General features: G+C 47.2%; 1 protein-coding gene across 2 annotated transcripts in view; it reads right to left on the bottom strand.

Moving 5' to 3' along the window:
- zeb1b (zinc finger E-box binding homeobox 1b) overlaps positions 1 to 26,652 on the bottom strand; it is a 69,589-nt gene that overhangs the window by 10,088 nt on the left and 32,849 nt on the right. The window contains exons 2-6 of one of the 2 annotated variants that reach the window (XM_054764940.1): positions 12,371 to 12,499; positions 5,859 to 6,020; positions 3,795 to 3,997; positions 3,093 to 3,198; positions 1,054 to 2,786 (exon numbers count right to left, since the gene is read on the bottom strand). In XM_054764940.1, the coding sequence (XP_054620915.1) occupies positions 1,054 to 2,786; positions 3,093 to 3,198; positions 3,795 to 3,997; positions 5,859 to 6,020; positions 12,371 to 12,499 (2,333 nt within the window). The remainder of the gene's footprint in view (positions 1 to 1,053; positions 2,787 to 3,092; positions 3,199 to 3,794; positions 3,998 to 5,858; positions 6,021 to 12,370; positions 12,500 to 26,652) is intronic. The other variant, XM_054764941.1, reaches the window with a different exon arrangement.

Raw genomic sequence — 26,652 nt, forward strand, 5'->3', positions numbered from 1 at the left:
CGAGAAAAAGATACAAACCACCCGCTGCAGAAATATTTGCTCAAACAAGTTTGTACCAAACATCATCATCATCATCATCCTTAGAACTCCTGCTTTTAGTCATCAAGTCACACAAATAGGGTTTCATGCAGTAATACTACTACCAACACAAGCAGTACTGTAACAAGTACACATCTAACTACTAGTAATACTCCTACCAACACAAGCAGTACTGTAACAAGTACACATTCAACTACAAGTAATACTACTACCAAAGCTTTGCACGCTTGGCAGAACATGGCCTTTGGGGAAAACTGGAATGGATTTCTTCGATCTGCCAACCTTGAAGACATTTTGAGTACATCCCAACACACACAAACACTTTTACTTGTCACACGATGCCTTTTGCTGTATGTTTTACATTTTGCTGGGTTTTAAGTAGAAGTGTATTTGTCCAACGTGCCGCGGGTCAATAACCAATGAGCAATGGACCACAAATGGCCCCTGGGCCCCAAGTGGGCCACCCTTGCTTTTATAGCTCTTCGTCAGGGTTGAACACGCGATGTGACATCAACTCTATGAGTAACCCTTGTTAGCTTCCTCCGTAGCGAGTGAACAGTGGCACTTAAAGAGAAAGGTGTCGTGTTATCGTAGCTGAAACTAATCAATGTGTTACAGCACGTGGAGGTGGAGGTGGACCGCACAAGCTCTGAACGATTCTTAATGTACGACGACACGGACGATCACAGTCTTTGCGGTCTCGACGACTTTTTTGAGGGCATGTGTCACACTACGCGCAGACACTGAACAAGGTAACTGAAACCGGCGAAATGCAACAAAATGCATACCTGGAGAGCAGCTTTGCGTGTAGGCAGCGTGCGTACGTATTAGCATACATGGATGAAGAGCAATGGAATGAGACAAACGTTCTGTTAGGTCAGACAGCATTAAAAGCTCTTTGGGTTTCTTGCTTATTCCTGCCAACACACCCCGACCCAGATCTGGCTTGACATAGCAGACCGTAGCGCTTAGTGAAATGCTGTTCTCCCAACTGGAGGCCGGCATGATACCAACCTTGATACCGTTGAGGTGGATGGTTTCCTGCGTGTCGGTTCCAGCGGGACTGCTAGCGGTAGTGGTGTAGGTGTAAGCCAGCTGAGGGATGAGGATAGTCTGTTTGTTGTTGGTGGTCACGGCCCTTAGACATTGCATACGGCTCTGGTCAGCAATAGCCACCAGCGTGGGGAGTTGAGTGGTCACAATATTGAGGGGGTTGGCACTTGGGGGGCTGGTGTACAGTGCAACAGGGCCGGAGCCCATGGATGAGAGTGGCGATGTGTCTTTCTTTGTGCAAGTTAAGTTCAGAGGTTCCTCCTGATTGGTGCGGACAAAGGAAAGGGAGGGGTGGTTGCTGGGTTTTAGAACCGTGGCCTCAGTTTCCTCTTTGTCGAGCTTTGGCAGCGACAGGTCTAGGGGTGCATCAGTGATCTGAGGGGGCTGGTCTTTCAGGCCTTTAAGGAGGCCGTCAGCTCTCAGGCTTAGTGGCAAAGGAGAGGCTGGAGAGCTGTGGGAGCCATTGAGCTCAGCCGGGGACGCTTCTGTGGGACTGTCATGAGTCACGGAAGGACTCATGGAGGCCATACCTTTCCCCTGCACCAGAGACACCACACTGCTGGTATCATAGGCATCTTCTTCCTCAGAAGGGGGCGTTGGGGCGCCTAGTGATATTTGACCCTCCTGCATTTTGTCAAACCACCTTTTGACCACATGGACTGGTAGGCTGACAGAGTCAGAGATTTTGGCCAGCTCATCCTTGGTGGGTTCTGCATTTAAAGCGAAGTAGGCCTTCAGCAGGGACAAGAGGTTCTTGGGCTGGTTGCATAATCCTCCCTCTGACAGCAGAGCAGCAACAGCAGATTCTCCATTCAGCCTGAGAGCCTCCTTCTTGCAGTGTTTGAGGGCATGGAGGGCCTCCAGCCCAGCAGGACAGCTATCGCATAGGAGACAAGTCTTAGTGGTTTTATCCTCTTCTTTCATCTCAGTGGCCCTGGCGCCCCTGATGGTCAGATCTTCAGGGAGTTTCTGACACTTGAGGGACTCAGTGGTTGGCTGAGCACTTGAGAATGGCTCAGACTCCTTCTTAAGGTTTTGCACTGCCAGTTGGCCCTGGCTGGGGTCCAAATTGTAGTTGATAATGATTTTTGCATTTCCATCCTGACCCACGATGGGCAAACTGATGGCCGAGATGAGCTGCTGCTGGGAGGGGTGGATGGTTCCAGTGGTTAAACCCAAGCTGGCCTGATGGCCTTGGGCGTTGCTTTCCAGGACCTGTCGAATCACGTTACCGTCCACGGCCACTTTGAGAGCGTTCTGCAGGTCCGCTATGTTGATGCTGATGGGCGACATCAGCCCCACGGTGGGTAGGACCACGGCTTGCACGGTGCCTTGCAGAGGAGCGGCAACCCCTCCATTGTACATCCCGCCGTTAATGGCAGCCACGGCCGGGGAAGCCATCACCGCCGGTTTGTACTCGTAGTCCGGCGGCTCGCTCTTGATCTGGTTGAGGGGCAGCTGCTCCTGCAGCGGCTTGCTGTGCTCCAACTTCTCACGGATTTGGGCACGGAGGACGGACGGGGACGTGGGAACAATGGGGTTTGGAATCTGGGCCTGGCTTTTGCTGTTGCTCAGACGCTGCCTGCCGTTCACCGACATGAGACTGATGCACTTCTTGCTGCTGATGTGCGAGCTGTACGAGCCCGAATGGGAGAAGCGCTTCTTGCAGTTGGAGCACTCGTAGGGCTTTTCTCCTGCACGGACAAACACAAGGGGAGAAGGGAAGTATCATTCTCCGTCGGCCGATGAACGTAAACCGGCAGGTGAGGCTCGAAGAGGCAAGACGGAAAAACTGTCATGCATTTGGCTGAGGTGTGATGACACAGTTGGGAAATGCCCTTCTTTAATTGCTCGGCCATCACGCTAAAACAAACACACACACACACACTGCACTACAAACATGACCGACACACACGCACGCACACACACACACACCTACACACACGCACGCGCACACATACACACAGCACTGCCATGGCGGCTGAGGCTTGTCCACTCACCACTGTGAATGCGTAGGTGCTCCTTCAGGTGGTGCTTGTATTTAAAGGCTTTGCCACATTCAGTGCACTTGAATTTGCGATTGCCTCCCGACTGCGTGATGTGTCGCTGTTGAAGCAGGCAGAAACGCACAATGACAACACAACCTTTGAACCGCCACTAATTCATGTCATCAATCAATCCGGGGCAGAAGTTCATGTTGATTTATCGTGTTTGGGGAAAAGGATGCGACACAACGCTTCCACGTATGTTTGAGTCCCTCGGGATCACTTTGTTACTAACGTATAGAAATACCCCCCATGGATATTTATTACTAACGTACAGAAATACCTCCCATGGATATTTATTACTAACGTATAGAAATACCCCCCATGGATATTTATTACTAACGTATAGAAATACCTCCCATGGATATTTATTACTAACGTATAGAAATACCTCCCATGGATATTTATTACTAACGTACAGAAATACCTCCCATGGATATTTATTACTAACGTACAGAAATACCTCCCATGGATATTTGTTCCGTCTTTTACGATCTGTAAGCGAAGATACCACCTGAGATAAGCTGCTCAACATGTTTGTATGCCTCACATCTCTTATTCTGGTGGTAATGGTGTAAAACTATCTTTGAAAGCAACAACAGAAGCCAGCAGCAGCTGGTGCTTGCTTTTCTAAAGCGTTTGCACGTGGAGGTTTACCTGGTCCCTTCCTGGCTTGTGGGCCGTCATGTGTCTCTCCAGTTGTGCGCGATGTGCAAAGGTGTAGCTGCACTCGGGGCAGCTGAAGCATTCCTCCGTCTTCTCGTGGCGGTACTTGATGTGCTCCTTCAGCGAGCTGTAGCGCTTGTAGCCGCGTGCGCAGTAGGGACAGGTGAGCAGCTGCGAGAAGGAGTCGGGCATTCCTGGATGGGATGAAGGAAAAGAGGTCTGTAATGACTCGTGGCTTACAAGTCCTCCCCCACAGCTCAACACCACGCAGGTCATGCAAATACTTGATCACTGTGTCACCTTCCTCATCATGCTAATCCAAAATCAGACGGTCGGCAGGTGGGTTTAAGTGGGAGGAGCCCATTTTGATGGCTCAATGACTTGTGGTTCTTCACCATTCCCCCGTGGGTCCGGAAGGATCCACTGGACTCTGCTGTTTTACTACGCCCCCACATTCCATCTTCATCAGCCTGGAGCAGCACTGAGCCTGGCAGTGGTCCAGCTCCCCCCCCCCAGGTGAAACATTACTTAACAGGTGATGTATTAAGTTCCCCTGCGGGACAGGTGAGGGCCTCAGGCTGGAAATATGCACACCTTATCGCACAGGTAGCAGTGAGTCAGCTCTCACTGACCTGACAAATTTGTTCAGGTGTTGCTGACCCAAACACCCTCCCCCACCTGCAGCGTAGCAGGTAAAAGCGACCAAGCAGCAGCAAACAGCAGCGTAGGTCATGATGCACCCCAGGTGAGATGGGAGCAGGTGGTGCAAGTGTGTCCAATGTGCGACCCGGGGCCCCCAGCTTGGTTTGTTTTATTGGCCTGTGGCCAACTGGAAGAATAAACCATCAACAACGTGAACTACGAGTGTGAAGCAGTCACACTAACATGAACACATGCTTGCTCAGCGACTACACAAAGCCCACACGCTGCAACGACTCATCTGCTTCAATCAAGTCATCTCTCCGTCAGTGCGAGCCGCAGTCTTTCCAAAGTGCAACCTGGGGGCCATTTCCATTTTTTCATAAGGAGAATACTAGAAATACAACTGAGCAAGAAAATTCCAAAATCACAACAGCAAAAAAAAAAAAAGAGCAAAAGGCAATAAAAAGTGGAAATGTTAGAAATAAAACCACGTGGATCATCTAGCACATCTACCTTGGATCATCTAGCACATCTACCTTGGATCATCTAGCACATCTACCTTGGATCATCTAGCACATCTACCTTGGATCATCTAGCACATCTACCGTGGATCATCTAGCACATCTACCTTGGATCATCTAGCACATCTACCTTGGATCATCTAGCACATCTACCTTGGATCATCTAGCACATCTACCTTGGATCATCTAGCACATCTACCGTGGATCATCTAGCACATCTACCGTGGATCATCTAGCACATCTACCTTGGATCATCTAGCACATCTACCTTGGATCATCTAGCACATCTACCTTGGATCATCTAGCACATCTACCGTGGATCATCTAGCACATCTACCGTGGATCATCTAGCACATCTACCGTGGATCATCTAGCACATCTACCGTGGATCATCTAGCACATCTACCTTGGATCATCGTTGCGGGGGTGTCACAACCACTCACGAGATAAAACATGACAAGAGTTGTGCTGTGGGCACTGGTCTGGGACCACAACACATGAATTCATTCATCATACATGAAGTGGTAATCAACATAATGTTAGCATGTGCACGCGTGTCAGGCAGGAAGAGGCTTCACTCTGTGCATTGCTTTCAGCACCTTGGCACGTTTGTTCCATAGAACAACGGCATGAACAGAGTGAGCCCTTTTGTCAGTCATACAGTCACACTCTCTCGCTGGGTGGAGGCGGGGCTGCTAGCATACACACGAGTGCAGAGGAGTATAGAAATTCATTTAGTAGATTGCAATATTTTAGATTTTTTTTCATTGTACTTTTCTTGACCCAATCCCACGTATCGTCTGGCCTTGTGACCCCCCCACTGTGTTGTAGGAGGGTCCAGGCTCCTACCAGCTTGGAAAGCGAGCAGTGGTGTGTGGTGTCGGGGCCATACCGTTTTCATCGTGAATGCTGGCGTCGGGAGTGCCGTGGCGTTGCAGCTCGTCCTCCGGGGCCTCGGGGTAAATGACGGCTGTGTCCCCTTGCTGAAGCATCTCCTCCACCAGCGCGTCTGTGCTCGCATCGTCCTCGCCGTCTGACACACAATCTTCCTTCACTACAAAGCAACAAAAGCACACGCTGCTTAGACACGTGCCTCTTAGCAGCGCAGGACCGCAATCTATTTGTGGTGGCGAGGGTGCGTGACATCATCATGTCATTGCAGAGCTGGCTGTGGGACACAAAAAGCCAACCAAAGCCACGCTTGTTTGGATGAGTGAACATGAAGCCAACACACAAATATTCATAGTGTGGAATATCACAGCACATCATAGCTCTGCTTCATAGAAACACTAAGCAACTTCTGTTGCTTCTTGATTTAGTTTTCTTTATGTCACAAGCAAGAAGGTGGGGAGGGGGCCCACAGAAGCACCCGCTGCTGGCGGAGAAGAGCAATCCATGCTTTCATGTTGAAGTGTCCAGTAAGTTGCTCCATTTGTTGCTAGTAAATGAATGTGGACGCCGCCGTCTCCTGTACGCAGACCCATTACAATGCGATCATGGCGGTCCAAATGTACTTGTGGTGGGCTGCCACAAATAGATGAGTGTATGGGAATACAGTATGTGTGTCCACACCCACCCAATGAAAGAGGAAGCAGCTGTGCATGGTGAACATGTGTCCCCCGTGGGGGCCTGCTCACGTTTGCTGTGAAGTAACAGCTAGCTAGCATTGTTCATCCATGACAAAGTACTGTGGGTAGTATGCCTGTCAATCACTGCATACCTGGACGTACTACTAACGTAGTAGTAGTAGTACTAGTAGTAGTAGTAGTAGGGGTGTTGCCCTCCCTTTTAGTGTAGATTTGAGTAGAGTATTGTGTGTGTGTGTGTGTGCTCTGACGGACAAGAGCAGCTGTGTCCTCCTTGGAGATGCTAGCAGGCGTCATCTTGCACTGCTTCCTCTGGTGCGCCACAACAAAGCCATCAAACAATAAGAGCCAGCACTCATGTGTTGCTATGGTTATTAGGAGCATGGCACCTTATGCCCCTCACCCTAATGAAGCTTCCAGACATCACCCTGAGAAAGAGCGGACTAGATGGGCAAACATTAGTGCTGATATGCAACAGCTGAGAATTGCAGCATTGACTTCCCACAGCAACACAAGCAAGCTAAGCTAGCTAAGCTAGCTAAGCATACACACCATACTGCTAGTCCCCCATGACCTCAACACCCCCAACACACCTTTGCTTTAATTCAGCAGCTCTGAAGGCTCTGAAAACAATCCTGACTGTTTCTAGTTGATTGTTTTATGATAGAAGTCATGGATGTCATGAAAAAGAGCTGCAAAAGCACAACAACAACATGAATGTGGACAATATTTGATTATTTATTGGGAGTCTGTTGAGTGTCATGTTTAAGAAGTTTCATCCAATCTGTTATAATTATAATGATATAATTACATCTGGTATAATTATATGATATAATTACATCTGTTATAATTATATGATATAATTACATGTTATAATTATTATGATATGATATAATTACATCTGGTATAATTATATGATAATTACATCTGTTATAATTATTATGATATGATATAATTACATCTGTTATAATTATATGATATAATTACATGTTATAATTATTATGATATGATATAATTACATCTGTTATAATTATTATGATATAATTACATCTGTTATAATTATTATGATATGATATAATTACATCTGGTATAATTATATGATATAATTACATGTTATAATTATTATGATATGATATAATTACATCTGTTATAATTATTATGATATAATTACATCTGTTATAATTATATGATATAATTGCATGTTATAATTATTATGATGTGATATAATTACATCTGTTACAATTATGATGATAAAATTACATCTGTTATAATTTTATGATATAATTTCATGTTATAATTATTATATGATATAATTACATATCATAATAGTTATGATATGACATGATTACAACTCCCATTCAGCAAAAAAGCAATAATTATGTATGTTATTGTAGTTATTACACACGTTTCATGAAGCCAAGAAGAAGAGAATATATAATTAGAATTATTATATTTTTCTTGTTTTGGTTTTTTGTTTACTTGTTTTGTTTTTCTTTTGGAATTTGTGTCATTCTTAAAAGTTTTGCTTATGTTGGGATTGTCGTCATCTTTGTTTGCGTGTTGGTGAAGAAGACGTTTCACTGATGATGATGATGGGGATCAACGTGTGTGCAGGTTGTGTTGTTGTGTGTTGCTGAATCCACACGCTCCAAACGCACCTCCAGGCTCCCAAAATGTTGCGCTTGTTTGTGAAGTGCTGTCCCAGCAGGGGGTGTGCGGGGGGGAAAGGGGCTCTTGTTTTGGCTCCTCGTACGTGGAACGAGGCCGGGGGGGCTTTGCGGCCACGCTGGGGCGGCTTTGCGTTATCAAGGCCGCCTCCCCTGACGTGACGCGGCCCGCTTGTGTGCTGACACAGAAAAGTAAATAAATGCGGTGCAGCCAAAGCAAGGTGGCTCCCACTCACTCGTCCTCCCTCCGGTCTGCCTCGTGCTACCATCCTCCCGCTCGCAACGTCATTAGTCATACTACGCTACCAATAGCAATCACCCTATTTTCTGGACTACACGTCGCTCCGGACTACACGTAGCATCAGTCCACAAAATGCATCATGAGGAGTAAAAACACACAAGTGATTTTTATTTGGAAACGTATTTGACGAAGTACACAATAGCACACACAACAACACGCCGAATGGGCGTCCGCCACGATAAGCTAACACATTAGCACTTACTCAGCTACACTATTGCATCATCAACATACCCGGGAGCCTGAATAGGCTACGTTAGCATAACAAGCAAGTTAGCGCGAGGCGTCTCATTCCACATCTCTGTCTATCTTCTACATTCTACATTCTACATCCTCTGGCTCGTTCATGTTGCTGATGAATCAATGAATCAATGAAAGACTCATTCATGATCCTCCAGCGCGGCAGGAAGGACTTGCCTCTCCATCGGTTCGCTTGTGTCAAAGTGCCTTCAGCTCCTGTTGGCTCACGTTTCCACCACATCATGACATCACGCACACAGGAAAGCTGCCTTGGTAGAGTCCCTGCTGCACAGAGTGAACGTGGAGCACTACACGCCAAGTCATGCTAGCACGTGGCCAAGATGATGGCTGCATGTCTTCACGCTCAACATGATGACCGCCTGCTGTCCGACTCCACCCTGCTGATCCCGTGAGATGCATCATGCCCTCCACGTCGTCATGTCCCAGAGAGAGAGTCCTCCCAGGCTGACGTTCTCACTGCCTTTTCCTCCCCTAAATTCGTCAGCCTGATCTTCGGCTGCACTTGAACGCATCTCCAGCACAGCACGATGTGGAAGGAGGGGCTGGGTAATGGCAGCCAGCAGGGGGCCGTGATGCTGTACAATCAAGAGGAATGATTCACAACCGCAGCTACAGCGAAGGAAAAGACGGCTGAGATTGTAAATCCACACGTAGCAGCGCCGCGGTCCTGCCAGAAGGAAGGAAGGGGTGTCCAGGCTTTCATTTCCAGCAAACTGGGAGCAGATTAGTGGGTGGCCGACACGTTTCAAGGCTGCGCTCAGGAGTGAAACCAGCAGGATGTCGAAGCAAACAAAATAAACAAGACTTGTGGACGGCAGCTCGCCCTGAGTTTCATCAGCCGGAGCAAAAGATGTTTCCAGGTCAAAACCGCAAAGCATTTTATGGTTTGTCTTTCATCCGCACGGAAACGGCATCGCGGGTGCCCTGAAACGTGGCTTCCAGAGTGGGAAGATCTGAAAACACCGGCTTGTTGTTTCTGTGTAGACAAGCGACCCGCTGCTTGATGGAAACCGACCCCAACCCCATTGCTATCACGTGACCAGAAGTCAGCCAACGGAATATCTGGAAGGGCGTGACACCCCAGTCGACAGAAGTAATTCCACTAATTCCACACTAATTCCACGTAATTCAGAAGTCCACATGAGCCTTGCACAGCCGAACACGACAGACTGATGAGTTCTTTCTTCTTCAACAGTTTGGTGTGTCACATGGTTCCATCTGTTCACAGCGCCACATGCAGGTGTGCCTTGTGTACTGCATCCTTCTCACCCAGTACCCGTTCCCGTCTGGATGGAACTATTCGCTAATCCAGCACATTTCCATGCGGACAGCGCCTTGGAGGCATGATAGCGATCAAGCTAAGAAGACGGAGCTGGAGACACTTTTCCATTGTTTGGTGATGCTTTACAGATTTGATGGGCCCGTGGCACATTGAGCATTTCTGTAATGCTGTTGTGTTTGGGGGTTTCTGTGTGTTTTTCCATCAATTCACGCTCAAGACTAGAGATTGCTGTGACCAGGTCAGGGTGACGCAGTTAGACGCCCAAATGGAATGCTTGCAATACTTTCTTCTATTCTTCTGCCTTAGAGACTGTGTCTGTAAGTAATGTGCAACACTGGGAAATGTGCTATTTTAGACAGCAGTGCTGTTGTGTTAGGACACTAACTGTCTGCATGTGATGAACACATGATTTTCACTCGAGTTTCATTCATTTGTGAATACCAAAATGAAGTTTTGGTGTTAAAATGTGGTGGGTTCATGCGTCCAGGCGTCATGTCACGTATTAAAACTATCCACATTTATTCATAAACAGGTAAGCTTTTATTCTAGCCACATTCTTCCAAATGGGACTTGCTTTCGTTTGTGTGTCTGTAGGTGTAAACATTGCCCCCCTCCCCTCCCTCTGGCTTGGTCTTCTCTCCCACTAAATGCAACTAATAGTCCAGTGCAACTTACATGTCTTGCTTTTCCTCTTCCTGATGCATTTTTGACTGGCGCCACTTACACTCCAGCACGACTTCTAGTCCAGGATGTGTTTTACTTGCAGGATGTCTGAGACGTGTTTGGAACACTGAAGGCATGTCAGGTGCAGCAGCATGTTAGAGCAGATAGCGTCAACATTCTTCCAGGTCTTCATCGTGTTGTGCTTGTATTCCCTTCCCAAAGCTTCAAACACCACATCATTGTTATTGAAAGGGGGGGGCCACATCTGTCCTTCCTTTGGGGCAGGCCTGCTTCTGACGTCACCCCCAAGCGGGTGGAGGTAAAAAAAAGTTCACAGCATGTGACAATGCCCACCAGTGTCAAGCTGGTCTGTGCTGGCCATTTTCCTGCAGCTGAAGGTCTCTTGCTCTGTTGGCATTGTCCTTGTTGGCTGCCATGCTTCCTGTCTCACTTGGAAGGCTGCAGCGTGTGCTGCATGTGCTGCATGTGCTGCGTGTGCTGCGTGTGCTGCGTGTGCTGCGTGTGCTGCATGTGCTGCATGTGCTGCATGTGCTGCGTGTGCTGCATGTGCTGCGTGTGCTGCATGTGCTGCGTGTGCTGCAAGCATGTACTACAATGACAGCATGCACTCATGCAAGTCACAGAACTTTCTAAAGGAAATCAAATGAATAAATGAATAGAAATGGTAGGAGTGTTACACCAACTTTCATTTCCTTGATTGAGTCAAAAAACTCGTTCAAATGACAAAAAAATCCGCTTTTTGGAGAAATGAGTTTTGTGCTCATTCATGGGGGGGCTGCAGGTTTCAAAAGTCAAATCAAAGACTGTAATCAATACTATGAAAGATCCATTTCACATCCATACTGGCAAAAAAGTACATGAGACATGAAGGAAAGTCCTAGGTACGCGGCACACGGTACGCGGCACACGGCACACGGTACAGGACCATTGTTACCATCAACTTCGCTTTTTTTAAACCATTTTTGCTGTTTTTTTTACTTTTTCCAAAAGCTTTTCCCCCCTACATAACTTTCCAAGAACTATGTTGTTTCTCAGAGCATTCCAACTGTAAAAACAACCTTTTTGTTGAACTATTTGATGTTGTTTGTCCTCATATTGGTGATCTCACACAAGGACGACTTTGTCCTTTTTTGGTCTTCTTGTTCTTTTGAGTAGTTGAACTTGAAGCTGCAGGGGGGGTGACAGCATCCCAGTCATGGAAACATTGGATGTGTTTGGTGTTATTTTGGGTGAACGTGCCATGAAGACATTTCAAGAGAACTGTGGACACTTCAGGACTTTCCAATCAAGTGATTGATTTGAGACTTTTTAGGACCCTGGGGACACCCTGCATCCATGCACCATGACTGTTATGATGATATTAGTTTTTAATAGGAATTCTATGTTATTTCCGTGTCGTGACGTTCATTGAATTCAAATAAACACGATGGACTGTTGGTGTCTTTTAAGGACGCCAACTTACTCACGTACGTCATCAGGGGACACGTACTCCCCACCCCAAGTGCCAATCATGGACGAGGGTTGCGGGAAACAAATTCAACACTGAACGGCGATGTAACAAGTTGCCGTACGGATGGCGGGCGGATGGTGCAATCATGCGGCCCACGAGGGTGCAGCTGGTCTCACCTCGGTCCCAGGGCTCCCTGGGGTGGTCTTCGTCGCAGTCCGCCAGGCTGCCCTCCTCCTCCACGATGTGCAACTTGTCCTCGTCGTCCGAGTCTGTGCCGGCCTCGACCGCATTGTTGTAGCCGACCACTGCGGAGGAGCACAGGAAGACCGATTGATGCTTTCGTTTGGTGTAGCAGCGTTGTCGTTCCCAAAAACGTGTGAATATCTCTCCTGCCACAAATACACGTGACGCTACTTGTTCATGAACACGTTATGGTCCGCCACAGAAGAAGATGCAGCAGGAGGGATCCGTGTTGCCAGCTGAGCAACTAATCAGACCCCTCTAGATACTCCTGCACAACAACGCACCTTCATTTATTTATTCCACACGGCCAGTATCGTACTATGTCTTTCATTCATTTATTCATTTATTCATGTATTTATTCCACACGGCCAGTATCGTACTATGTCTTTCATTCATTTATTCATTTATTCATGTATTTATTCCACACGGCCAGTATTGTACTATGTCTATCATTTATTGACTCAAACTGCATACAAGCCAATGTGGCCCACCAGTGAAACAGTGTGTCCACCCCCGCATGGGCTATGGTGCTATTTCCAAATGTTGATGAGCGGCCAAACACAAGATACTTTATTCCAAAAGGCAGCCAGGTAAGCAAATCCAGCTCCACTCGCTCCATCACCACAAAATGATCAACTATCAGGCGGTGGAGAGAAAATCAATGTGCAGCAGCAGCGTTTTACCAAGTGGAAAAACACGCTGGGTGGGGGCCAGGAAAGGTTTGGTGGGTGGTGTTTGGTGTCCCTGTGTGGGGGCGGGGGTGAGGTGTTTGTGCCAAATGGTTCCAACAAGCAAAGTAGCACCTAGCATGAACAAAGACTGGGAGACCTTCTGGCCGAGCAGCCCGGCTGTTAGGACAGCTGCCTGTATTAGCACTAGCATGCTAACAGCAGGGCCGCTCCAACTCATTGGCAGGTGGAGGTGATGCGCCCCGCCCCGTCCGCTCCTTCCACGCTGCCTTTTACCTTCAACAGAAGAAAGCGTGCGAGCTAGTCCGTGACCTGTGGCCGTAGATCCCACATTACTCAAACATTCCATCCATTTTGCTAATGTGCCACAATCAATGCGGGCGAAATCACCTCCACCAAACATGACTGCAGTACAGATATGCCAATTACCCTCCTTGCAACTGAAGATGAAAGCCTTCCTTTCCCTCCCATACGTTCCTTTATTTGTGCTCATTTTTTCACATGGGACATGAGAAGATGCAAGTTTGCCACTTGGATTTTGTGAAGATATGAAGAAGTGAAGTGTACTTCACTCGGCTTTCATCATTTTTCCCCCATTTTTGCTGTTTTCTCAATGACTTTTTCCCCGTAACCTAATTTTCCAACATTTCCAACTTTATTTTGTTTGTGTCTCAGAATACTTCAACTGTTAAAAAGTACATCTTTTTAAAACAAATATGCTACCAAAATAAAGTTGTTTTTTTCTCGTAAAAGTACGATGTTTTCTCATTCAATTACAGCATTTTTCTTTCAATATTTTGACTTTATTTTTGTTAAATTACTGCTGATTTTTCTGGTTTTACTCTTGCTGACTTTTGAAATGATATTAAATGATATTTTTAGAATGTGCCACGGACCAATAACAAAACATCCACGGGCCACAAATGGTCTCAGGGCCACAGTTTAGCAGTTTAGCGTCGCTTGTGCTGATGTGTTGTGTATTCGTGACATCTGATGGAGGCCTGGACTTGCCATTCCTTCTGTGACATCTAGACCGCAACACATGCAGTAGATGTGGTGCTGCTGTGGTACCCCCATCAGCACATTATGATGGGACTGTCTGCGAGTTGGTTCTTCTCAGCACAACAACAACATCATCATTTCTTGCATGTTAGGCTGTGACCAAGCGTGTGAACAAAGCTTTCATTTATTTCTGTCACTGTCCAACCGCAGCATGTCAGCGTAAGGATGGCTCTTGTTTGCCGTGGTGGTGTTGTGGTGACGTGTATTATTATGTCTTCTCCTATTGAGCTTACGCTAAGACCAATGAAGTCGTCTGTGTGTTTCCACTCGGTATGGAGGGGAGCCGGCGATGCAAGGACCGCAGGCGTCCTCCCGGAGTACAGACCCTGCCGTCACCAAGTCTGCCCTTGCAAGTCCACAGTGCTATTTTCTCAGGGAAGCCAACCACGACAAAAACCCCAACGGCAAGCGAAGTAAAACAAAGCGCTTCCATTCCAAACCACAAGCATGTTGTCTCAAGGTGAGGCGCCTCGTCCAGCGCCGAGGTAAATGCCGCTGATTTTGTTAAAACAACAACCTTCCTTCCACGCAGTCAGAAGGCCAAGGCAAGCCTTGATAAAAGTCAAAGAATTGGGGATTTTCTGCGCTTTGCTTTTTCTCCAGTTTGCGCCACCTTCTGGCTTTACAAGTTAGATAGTTAGGAGACCTGTGGGACGGACCTGTGGAAGCACCCTTCATGCGTGCTGACAAACACGCTGCACACCATACTCCTAGCAGCCGGAATGTTGTGTGTTTTTGGGTGGCGATCATGACATGTCTTGTCAAGACCCACACCATCCATGGCGTGATTGTTTCCCTTTTATGCTCCTTTAGCTCACCTTAGCCCAGTACGCCTCATTTCATGGCAGTGACCCCTTATCACAGCTACTTTATCTAGCGGTATGACGTCATGGTTCCGATATGGGCCTGATGCTGCCCTCGTGGAGGGTGCTCAGGTTTCCCATTTGAGTTGGTGCTCTTGTTAGTCTAATGTGTTGAAGGACGAGCGCTGGGGTGTTTCTAAAGACACATCAAGAAGCTAATTGGCCTCAGCGGGTTGCTCATCTCTGCTCTCCGTGAGCACTTCCATGATAAGAGCAGTGCTAATGGCGGCCATTGTTGTCTTCATCTGCATGATGGTGATTGTTAGGAAAAGGCGCTTGATGGCCTTTTGTGCGTGTTTGACCTTCTGAGTCCCGTTCTTAATCAACAACACCGCCCCCTCCGCTCACTGTGTTTAGTACTAATGATGCATTGGGATTTTCATTTGCACGGTGTTGGGGTGCAGCGGAACAGCTGGGGTGGGGTGGGGTGAGGTGTGTGTTTAAATATACGCCAGGAGCAATGGCTGCTGTGGTGCAGGTCTATATTAGGTTGCTGTAGCGCAGGCCTGTTGCATTTTAGGAGCAGGTGACTGCACATTCCTTCCTGTATTAGGCCTGACACTTTACTGTGGGGGAGTGCACGGCAAGGAGCATTACAAGAGGGAGGGGAGCAAACACTGCCAAATAACTCTCCAACTGGAACATCTCATTACATTTTACCTGCAAGTTAAGCACGTTTGTCACGGCTGTCATGGAAGTCCACCTGAAGACTCAGTGTCTCCAAAAGCGCTGCCCACTAATAAATCTAATAAATGAATCCATTTCACCTCAGGACTTCGTTCATCAAGAGTGGGTGGAGGCGACTTCCACTCAAACCTCGCCTTCTTGTATGGTTTGTTTTTATGCACACTGCCTCGCTTATGGGACAACATTGCGCTCTATAGGAAGTCCGCATCAATGATACGTTCCGTCCTGGGGGGGGGGGGAGAAGAAATGGAGGACGTTAAAGACGTGTTCGCTGACGAGATGACGATCCATGCATTGTTTCTGCACGTCCAACTACTTCTCCTGTAGAAAATGCATACTCGTGGGTGTCAGGAAGGGATTCATTGGCTCAGTCAAAAATGGCTTCTGTTTTTGTACGTTTGGGTTGTGGTCAGACCTTCTGGAAGGAATTATTAGCCAATTAGCCAAAGTGTTAATTGTGTTTCCATTAACTTGGAAAAGCAGAGGTTGGCGTGGTGGAAGGCTGGTGTACGGCCATCAAGGCTCCATCAAGGTGTCAGGGCAGAAGCCAAGGATGGGCACACCAACAAAAATGAGGGCAGAACATGTAAAGGGGCGGTGGGGGGGGCTGATGGCAAGGTGGGGGGGAGGAAGTGCTAATGGCTTAAAAAGACAAAGCTGGCCTGTCACACACGATGCTCATCTGAAGTGATGGCTGCCTCGGGGGGGGCGTGTCACACAATGTCAGCGCCAGACACGTCAAGATGCTTAAATGTAGCTTTGGAAAGACGAACACCAAAGCACTGGTCTGCGGTGGAATGACAGGTGAAGACAGAAGAGTAGAAACGTTGGTGTCCCACAGTAAAGGTCAGCTACTGATGCTGTGGTCCACAACACCTACACTTGCTCCGCACACGACCACCCCCACCTCCATTCACGCTAACACGTCATGACATCACTAACAAACGCTAACATTTGACTGAAGGAGCCAAGGCTGCACTTCCTTCTTGCTCCCTCCTCGTCCCAAATAATCACCATCTCACTCCCACACAAGGCCTCGTTACCACTCGTGAACCTGCTGGTTATGGCTCAGCGACAAATAAGCATTATGGGCCACGCTAACATGTTTCAGTACATTGTTTTTAAAGCTCGCCTGTTTTTAAACCACCTGTTCTGGTGGTTTTAGATTTCTGTTGCTTTCATGGCATTTCAACAACATATTTTCCAAAATGACAGAAAGATTTCCCCTGAAAATGGCAAGTGGTTTAACCAACAACACAACGACAAATAGGAAATATTTATTTCCACCTAAAGTGGATGCCATCCATCCATCCATCCATCCATCCATCCATCCATCATGTGGCACTTACAAATCCATTTCTTTAGGATTACTTTTGCAAAATAGAGTTTGAAAAGAGATGTAAACAGTGTTGAACTATATATTAGTACCTTACAATAGAGTACTGCATCTTATTCCCCATTTAGTTTCCTGTAAATTGTAATATTTCCATAATTTTTATGAAAAACTGGTGACACCGCAGCTCAAGCCCGTGTTGCTTTGTTTTGCTTGGTTGATCACAGGAAACCACTAAGAGCTTGTTAGGGTTACACCACCCTGACATGTTTCCCATCATCCCCTTAATACTCTCTCTAAACTCATCAAATACTCATGTTAGCCCTGGCCTTCAAAGGAAAAGTGCACGTTGTGGGGAATTTTTCTCATCAACCGCAATCCTTATGTGAGACATGAACACACGTCTTCTGAAAAAACCTCCAAAAAGCGCCAACAAGGCTCCATTTCCATCATGTGAGCTGCATATGAACCACATTATTATTATTATTATTATTGTTATTAACATTGTTTCGCCCAAGAACTAACTGGCGTAGTGACACCTCACCACACCACAGCGTCTAGCTACTAGCTGCTTGCGACTAGCTAGGTGTGTCCCATTACACGGATTAGCTGCGTGACGTGTGTTCATGCCTCACATAAGGATTGTGGATGATGGGCAACATTCACTTTTCTTTTAAAAAGAGAATAGAATGCATTCAAGTCATTTCTGAGTTGATTTTCACATTTGAACCTGTTTAAATTTACCTCAACTGTAGGAACACAAAATGTGACCCTTATGCAACATCTTACATGTGCAAATGTCATCTTTATTTCCCCACTGATAGCAATCAGCAGGTCAGCTTGACTCGCGTGACGCCGAGCCCCCGATGCAAGGTGACAACCTGGTGTGTCTTCACTAATTCTGACACTAGCATGCAAAAAAGTGCAGCTCTTCCCTTTTTTTGCAGCAAATTCTCTCCTTTGCAGCATTTTTGACAACAGATGACCACAGAATGTCAACTCAGTCACAAGACTCCCCAGGGCAAACATCCTGGACACCCCCTGACATACACACACACACACACGCAGCGCATAATAAAAGACGCTGCCTCAGGCTACGGCTAAGTTGTCACAGTAGTTTCTTGTTCTACATGTGATGCTGAGAGAGAGAGGGGTTAATGGCGTAAACTTGCACCCACAAAAGATCTTTTGTCACCTCTCCCTTTTACAAAGTGGCCTTTGCCCATGTGATCAGGGAGGGGGTGATCCTGCTCCCCCCACCAGAGCAACAACACAATCCCTCCAGTAAGCAGGACATATGATATTGATCCTTTTAGCCTTGATGAACCATCTAATGATACCAAAACCACAGAGCACCAACGCTAATCCATCTAGCAGCCCACCTTTCATTCACACCAGCCAGTAACTGCACAGTAGGTACAGGATATTACATATGCAGCTTATCCTCAGTAGGGTCGCGGGCATGCTGGAGCCTATCCCAGCTGGCTTTGGGAAAGAGGCGGGGTACACCCTGGACTGGACACATTTAGACAAACAAGCATTCACGCTCACATTCATACTTATGGACAATTCAGAGTTGCCAAAGAACCTGGGGTTGCCTGGGGGGCAGTTTTCCCCAAACATTCATGTATTTGTGGCCACCTGCCACATATGGACTTGGCGCTACCAGTTTGCCCATAAACACATTCTAATTACTGTGGATGCTAATGCCCCTTCTTAACACAGCAAATGCGCACCGGAGGGATCCACCATGTCAGCTCTGCAATTTTGTGGCTACTGTGCCGCACAGGAAGAGCCCGTGGCAAACTTCAAGGGGCTCTTTATTTGCAGGTACAGTTAGCCTGCACACGGGAACACCAAAAACCCCCCTCGCCCATGGTGCCCACAGTAACAAATTTGGAAGACACCATGTGCTACCATTATCTACTGGAGCACACAGACATCAAACTAACACACACCCTAAACTACGCACCGCAAGGCATGCTGGGTAACCCAACAACTTAGCAAGGAATCAGACTCCAACTTTTTCTGGTCTTATTGGACACCTGTGGAGACTAACATGAAAGCTGTGGGACCCCCGCACCCTGTCCAAAATCTCATTTGTGGCATTACAAAACCAGAATAAAAAAAGCAGAGTCAGTGTGGCCTCCTAGTCCAGCTCAGTGCTGACGGGGCAGGTGAGCTCAGGTGGCGTACTGATGCATTTATGGATTCCTTTGTTGGCTACACCGCAAGGTGGTGGGTTGGTGCGTGGGGGCATGCATGCGGCGGCCACCGGCCCGAGAGACCATGAGTCCACCGCATGGGAATTTGACGGGCGTATTGACAGTCCAGCTGGGGCGATCGACTGGCACAGATCTCTCTCTCCCACAAGAGGCCTCCATGCCGGACTTCCAGTTAGTCAAACTTTGTCATGTGACTTGACTTAGGACACGTTTACACCAGCTTTTCATGAACTTCCTCCTTCCAGGTGGCCATGTTGCTGCTCACCCTGCCTGTGCTTATCCTAAACTACTGGTGTATGTAAACGTTTGCCCTTGTACTGCTACACAAAATACACACCTGATACCTGACCTACAAACCTGACCTCTTGCTGCCTGTTTGGAGGCGAACAGATTGCTTTCATTCATTGTGTGATTGATGTATTTATTTATGATCATCCCCGTCCTCGTGCCCACGAGTTTTGTTCTGAACTGCCCAAAAGTTAGCCAAAAGTGTTGTATTGTGCTTCTTTGTAAATCCCAGATGAGCTGCTGAAGGGAACTAGTGAGTCAGCCAGCCTCCAATGAGGAATTTAATGGTAGGATTAATACTCCCACAAATGCAATTCAGCTCTCAGATAATGTGCTCACACTACGCTCACGTACAGCTCTTACTTCAGTGCCTCTCTGGCCAGATGCACATGTTTGTTTCCCCCATGGAGACGTTTTCCAAGACGCAGCAGCCAACAGGGTGTAGCACAGTGCAGTCATTGGACTGGACTCTCATGTGATGTCATGAGTGGCGTACAGCAATTAGGCAGGGAACGTCCAGATGTTCTCTCTTTTTCACGAGGAGCACGCCAAGTAATGCCATACTCAGTAAAACCTCCAAACACTACCTTGTCCTAGCACACAGGTGAGGAAACCCCCCCAGTCACACAACTCTCTTTCACGCTTCCCGACACGTTCCCTGACTGCCATTGCTAAAGTGATTGGTCACACTGAGAAGGGGGGTGGACATGGCTGGGTGGGGCTGTATAGGAGCTCTTTGCTATGCAGGCTGAAATAAGATTTGGATGCACATGACGGGGAATTCCACTGCATCCTACGTCACCTCTGGCCTTCCTGTTCAACTGCTGGAAAAGGAAAGACAAATCCATCCAAGTATGTCATTTGACATGGACTTCTACGTTATAAACTTCATCCACCAGCAGCACCTTCTCGACCAAACGTGAGCGTTACGTAGACGTATTCACACAGCAATGCACGTTGTAAACATGCCCCACATAACGCATGTGTGCTCCCGTGTGCAGCTGGTTATCATCTCCTCAGGAGTGTCAGTGTTTTAGCATCTCGGTGTGTGCTGCTTGTTGAAAGGTCTTTGCCATGTGATTGATCGGGTTCGCCTAGCCTGGACACGCCCATCATCCACACTCAGGATGGTCATATTGGACAATCTCACTTATCTGTGCGAGCAGACGCGAGTGTTGCATCCTCTTTTTTGCACATCTATGAAGGATCAAACATTGGTTGGCATTGAGGAGCATTTAGGAGGAGTATCCCCGCACATTCAGCATTCAGCATTCACAGCAGCCCCACAAATCTGCAGGTTTTTGGTCCAATTTGCAGAAGACTTCTCTTGGAAACCATGACAATACAGGCCACATGTACAGCACACATGTACCACTGTTACACATGCATGTTTAGGTCTTTATGCTTCACTGCTAACGCTTTTCCCCAAGCGTTGACATTTCGCACTTTGTTGGGCAGTCCTTGAACGCACCATAGTTGCTTTGAGACACAAAAGTGAAAATTGCATAACTTCTACACCAAGTGTTTCATCTTCCACGACCATTGATTGGTGGTGACCAGTGATACATTTTACACTCTACATGTGATGAATAATAAGCGTGTTCAGAATATTTAGGGATTAAACCTGGATTGTGTGACGAGTGAACAATGGCAAACGGAGAGAGAAGGGGAAGGGTTCGGGAGCTGTATCTAATTTAATTATTACAACACTCACTTTTATTGCAAATGTTGATCCGAGGTCTGAGGAAAACATCAACGTCAAGCTCGTGGGAGGATTTGGAGGGGGCGGCGTGAGCCGTGTGTCAAAAATCAACATTTTTGTGGGTGCATCTATCACTCATGTTTCTTCACCATTCGCTGGTGGCCCATGAACGTAACTCCCACAAATGATGCCTGCAGTCAAGCACAATGCGCCTGAGGTATTCCAAAAGGCCACCACGGGTGGTACGGAAGAAGGTGAGGCGAGGAGAGAAGAAGAATGCAAACTAAAAGTTAAGTGTAGTCGCAAGTCTGTGTGGTATTATTTGTGTTTGATAGTTACACAACATATTTTGACACTGACGTCGCTTACTTCCAACTCAGCCTATGTAAGTTGAAATGTTCACCATAGCGGTTACCATAGCGACACAAATGCAAGCACGCTGCCCCCCTGCTTTTAAAAGGTTGATAAAGTAACCTTTTGACACATGACTTCTAGTAGAATTCAAACAAACGTGAGGTTGAGTAGTATTCAGCCACAGAGGCGTGTGTGTGTGTGTGTGTGTGTGTGTGTGTGTGTGTGTGGCTGATTAGTTGAGTTGCAAAGAGTGTGCAGACCAGCAAGGGAGGAGGGGAAGTTATTTTGGGGTTGGGGAACAGTAATCACCACCTCCATCTGCTTCCTCCCAGGTGCTGGACACCAACAAGGAAGACTGCAAATAACGCTTCTTCAGAATTACAAGCAATAGTCGAGTTTAGCAGCGGCGCTGGCATTTAGTCCTCGTTTGCATCAAGCGTCTGTATTGTCAAAGTAAGCCATCAACAACACTTCTGCTGCCAAACCCCGAGGCTCGGGGGAAGTTTTATCTTAGCAGCAGGAGGAAGTTGAAGGGGCCGTCGAGAGAGCTGACACCACACTTCCACCGCCTGCCCGAGGAGACGGCATGGCACGGGGACTACTTTTAGAGGAAGCTATAATCCCCTTAGACGTCTTGTGACTTGCTCACAGACAGCTCATCAACAGGTGAGGCCAGGCCATGTGAGCCTCATGTACGCCGTCAGACCCCCTCATCCAAAATGACAAAAAGCTTGTCTTCATCCTGTCAGCACGGTCGCATACTAAAAGACTTTTCATTTATCCATCCATCCACCAGCCGTCTGTCCATCCCATCTAGCTACTGTCCATCCATTTATCCAACCTTTCTTCTATCTATCGTCCATCCGTCTGTCCTTCTAGTTCTCCATCATCCATCCACACGTCTGTCCATCTATCTATGCTTCACCCGTTCATTCATACGTCCATCTGTCTATCAATCATTCATCCACATGTCCATCCAAATCATGTTGTTGTCATTTCAAGAAGAGATGTTACAAGTTTATGAAGTAAATCCTGCCTTTCAGACATGAGGATGTTGCAGTGGTAAACTCCAACAAGATGTAGTAGAGCAGATGCAATGATGGTCCACCCAAAAAGGAAGGATGTGCTTGTTGCCAAAGTGAAAGTTGAAGAGTGTAAACACCACCAGGCTAAAAGATCAGCACTTTTATTGCAGCTGGAAACCATTTCATCCCATGTATTTTTGTGATGAAGCGATGTCTTCACGCTCCAGCCCAAGTCACTTTGTCCAATCCCCTTCCAAGTTCCATTTATCCCAGCCCACTTCTCACCCTCACGACTCAGCTTACTGTACTTCCAGCTTCCAATACGCTCATGTTAAATAAATGGGGGGGACTTTCCAGTTGAATTCTAACTTTGTTTTCTGTCGCAGTGTTGAGCCAAGTCACCTGACTCCACAATTAAGCCAGTAACTCCTCCTGAGTGGATCATGACCTCGTCTATGTCACTTCTGTATCATTCTGTAGCTGCACCATCCAAAACATCAATCCAATGGAAACATGCACACACATTTACCCATGCACCCATGCACACACGTACCCATGCACACACATGCACCCATGCACAAACATGTACCCATGTACACACATGCACCCATGCACACACATGCACCCATGCACACACATGTACCCATGCACACACGCTAACACATGTACCCATGCACACACATGCACACATGCTAACAAATGTACCCATGCACACACATGCACACATGCACCCATGCACACACATGTACCCATGTACACACATGCACACATGCTAACACATGTACCCATGCACACACATGCACCCATGCACACACATGTACCCATGCACACACATGTACCCATGCACACACATGCACACATGTACCCATGCACACACATGCACACATGCTAACACATGTACCCATGCACACACATGCACACATGCACCCATGCACACACATGTACCCATGCACACACATGCACACATGCACACACATGTACCCATGCACACACATGTACCCATGCACACACATGCACCCATGCACACACATGCACCCATGCACCCATGCACACACATGCACACCAGTGGCACCCAAGTTGCACAGCAAGGGTTAAGTGTGTTGATGTGAGCGGTGTGTGGGGTGGCTGGAATGATGGTATTAACTCACAATGACACTTTAAAGATGAAGCTGATGTTCCACGCTGCAGCCGCCAGGTCACACTCACAACGTTTCACGCGTGTTACGGAACAATGTCTTTTACATTCAAGTGCGTTGTGTTCAAGTAAACCCCCCCCCATGGGAATAATTGATTGGCATATGAAGGTTTGTACAGTTTTATCACCACATGACGAGTTATTAGTAGGAGACGTGCACTGGCATGGTGGGCGTATGTTGCACCCTACGTACCTTCCATACATAGTCCAATGTGTCTTGTATTTTTCTTTTAAAAATGTTTGTTATCTGAAGACCATGGTGTATCATGTGAAGATACGAGACATATCATCTGAAGGAACGCATCACCAACGCCATCACAACCAGAACTTCAACTTCAACACATGTCTTGATATGTTATTAATAAATACAAATGCGTACATAAAATAGTATTATTTTTCCTCTGTATGGAAACTTCTGGTCCACCCTGTGGTTGTGTTCCATGAGTCAGTCAGAGCTACTTCTCTGGCTGTTCCCATCATATTGCAGTAGAGATGATTATTCACCAAGAAGAAAGCCTTTGTACACGCTGTACATGTGCTGACACTTGCATACTACTCTTTATAGGACAGAAAAAAGCCAACGTAATAATAAAGTCAGCCATTAATCCACTGTAGAAGTGAAACATACCCAGTGGTCACCAAACTTTCTGAGCTCAAGATCTCTGAACCTAGACAAGATCTAGACAGGATCTACCCGCTGCATGAGCATTGCATCATCTAATCTTCTCCTGCAGATCATCAAACTAGCTACTAGGTGGTTTCAAGCTATGAAGACATCACTTTGTATCATAGCCAGGAAGTGGAAATACTTTGTCGCGTCCTGTGTTATTCCTTGCAGTTGAAACTGGGCTTCCACGTGTTGAAAGCACAGGCGTGTGCCGGGTTGCCGTGCGTCAGGCATAGATAGCACAGCCTCGTTAGCATCCAGTGGCGCCCATACGGCCACGCCGTTGTCTGTTGGCATATTACTCACGTGGAGGCTCACCAAATGTGGAGATGTGATTGAGAAGGAGGCAGGAGTAGGGGGGGTAAGTGACATAAAGCAACAACCACTTAACAACGTCTCAGCCGCTAATAATCACATGACCCGCAAATGCACATTTGTGGAAAAGTGTGACCTGCCACTCTCAAATAATAAACTTGTAATAATAATGATAATGATAAGTAACATTAGGAGCTAAAAACATTTATTTCTATTGTGAGCTTCTTGGGTGACTTGGTTGCATTTACTGAGTTACAGGATTAGCCACACATTAGCCACTTTTTATGTCTTTACTATTTATTTAGAAAGAGTTTAGCTATGTCTTGGTTATTATTTGAAATACATGTTCCACTTTAATGCGGTTATATTTTGATGACTTTTTACTCTGTTCAATAAAGATATTCCAAAATAAGACATTTGAATTCAAATAGCGTGAAAGCATCAAACCATGATACTTTGGCCCAAGATTACTGATTCAAGATTGAAGAGTTTTATTGTCATATGCACAGTAAAACAGGTGGTTCTGCTATGCAATGAAATTCTTGTTCTGTTCATTCTCCCAAGAAAGAAAGAAAGAAAAACACAAGAAAATGAATAAGAACAGAAGAAACAAATACATAAATACCAATAAATTAAGCAACAACAACAGAAGAGACATTAGCCTTTCCAAAGTGGGGTCTTGGAACAGCCTTCAAAGCACCTTTCATGTTGCTGTAGACTTGGTCCAGGATGCTATTTGCCCTCGTGGGAAAGCCTACATGCTGGTAACATTCGGGGAGAACAGTCCCGAGGCTCTGTGTCCACAAGACGCTGAAGTCCGATCTCCCCGGCAAGCGGCAAATGTCCCCAACCGGACCGCCAAGTCCGGTATATCCTCCGTCCAGCCAGGCCTCTGCGAGCACACAGCACTCTCCGATCTCACGTAGAGCTGCAATCCTTGCTCGCAGCTCGTCCATCCTGTCTTCGAGAGCGGACGCGGGCCAACAGCAGGCCCGGTTGCGGTGGCCCAGTCGCTCCAGCTTTTAGCCTAGCACGCAGGCCGCCCCTCCTGCCTCGCCTCCGGCCCGGACGCTTCGCTCGCCGGGCATTCAGCTCACCAGGCCCGCAAGCTGCTGCGTCCTCCCGATGCAGAAGAAAGCCAGTCCGTGAGGCTGAACGAAAGCTCATGGTGAACCCCGCCGATGTTCAAAAGTTGTCTCTTATGTTGCAATGCAACGCAGCACGTTGAATGTCCAATAAGAATAACAAAATAGCAAAAAAATAGCAAAAAAACAGGCGAGTGAAACAGAGACGTCTGCCACGGAGGGTGCCATCTTGCTGTTTACGGACCCATGCCTACCAGCTACAATGGTGTGTGTGTGTGTGTGTGTGTGTGTGCGCACGCTTGTGCTTTTATTGATGAGGAGTCTCCGTGAAACAAGGGGGTGGTGGGAGACTGTGAAGCCCCCGGATGCTCGTGTGCTCATGTCTGTGGCGTTTCATGAAGCCATGAAGCAAAGCCGTGCTGAATGATGCCAGTCTGTAGCACAGTGCTGGCGTGGCACGGTGCCAGCCCGACCCTCCTCTCTAAACAGTCACAGTGGTCAAGTTTACCACCCGTCTGCCCCCGTCACTCTCCTGTGCCAGCAGCAGTGTGAGGATTAAGGGAAAATCCTGACCTCCTCATCCACCTCTCCTAAGTGGCTCTGCTCGTTTTAAAGAGCTCCTCCAAAGCTGGATTACGGCACCGGTTCTGCTCGGCATCGCACATCATCAAACTTTCTTACTGTCTATGCGGCGGGCAAAGAGGCGTCATTTAGGATGGTGGCCT

Source organism: Dunckerocampus dactyliophorus, chromosome 21 (assembly GCF_027744805.1).
Source record: "Dunckerocampus dactyliophorus isolate RoL2022-P2 chromosome 21, RoL_Ddac_1.1, whole genome shotgun sequence".
Classification (NCBI taxonomy): Eukaryota; Metazoa; Chordata; class Actinopteri; order Syngnathiformes; family Syngnathidae; genus Dunckerocampus; species Dunckerocampus dactyliophorus.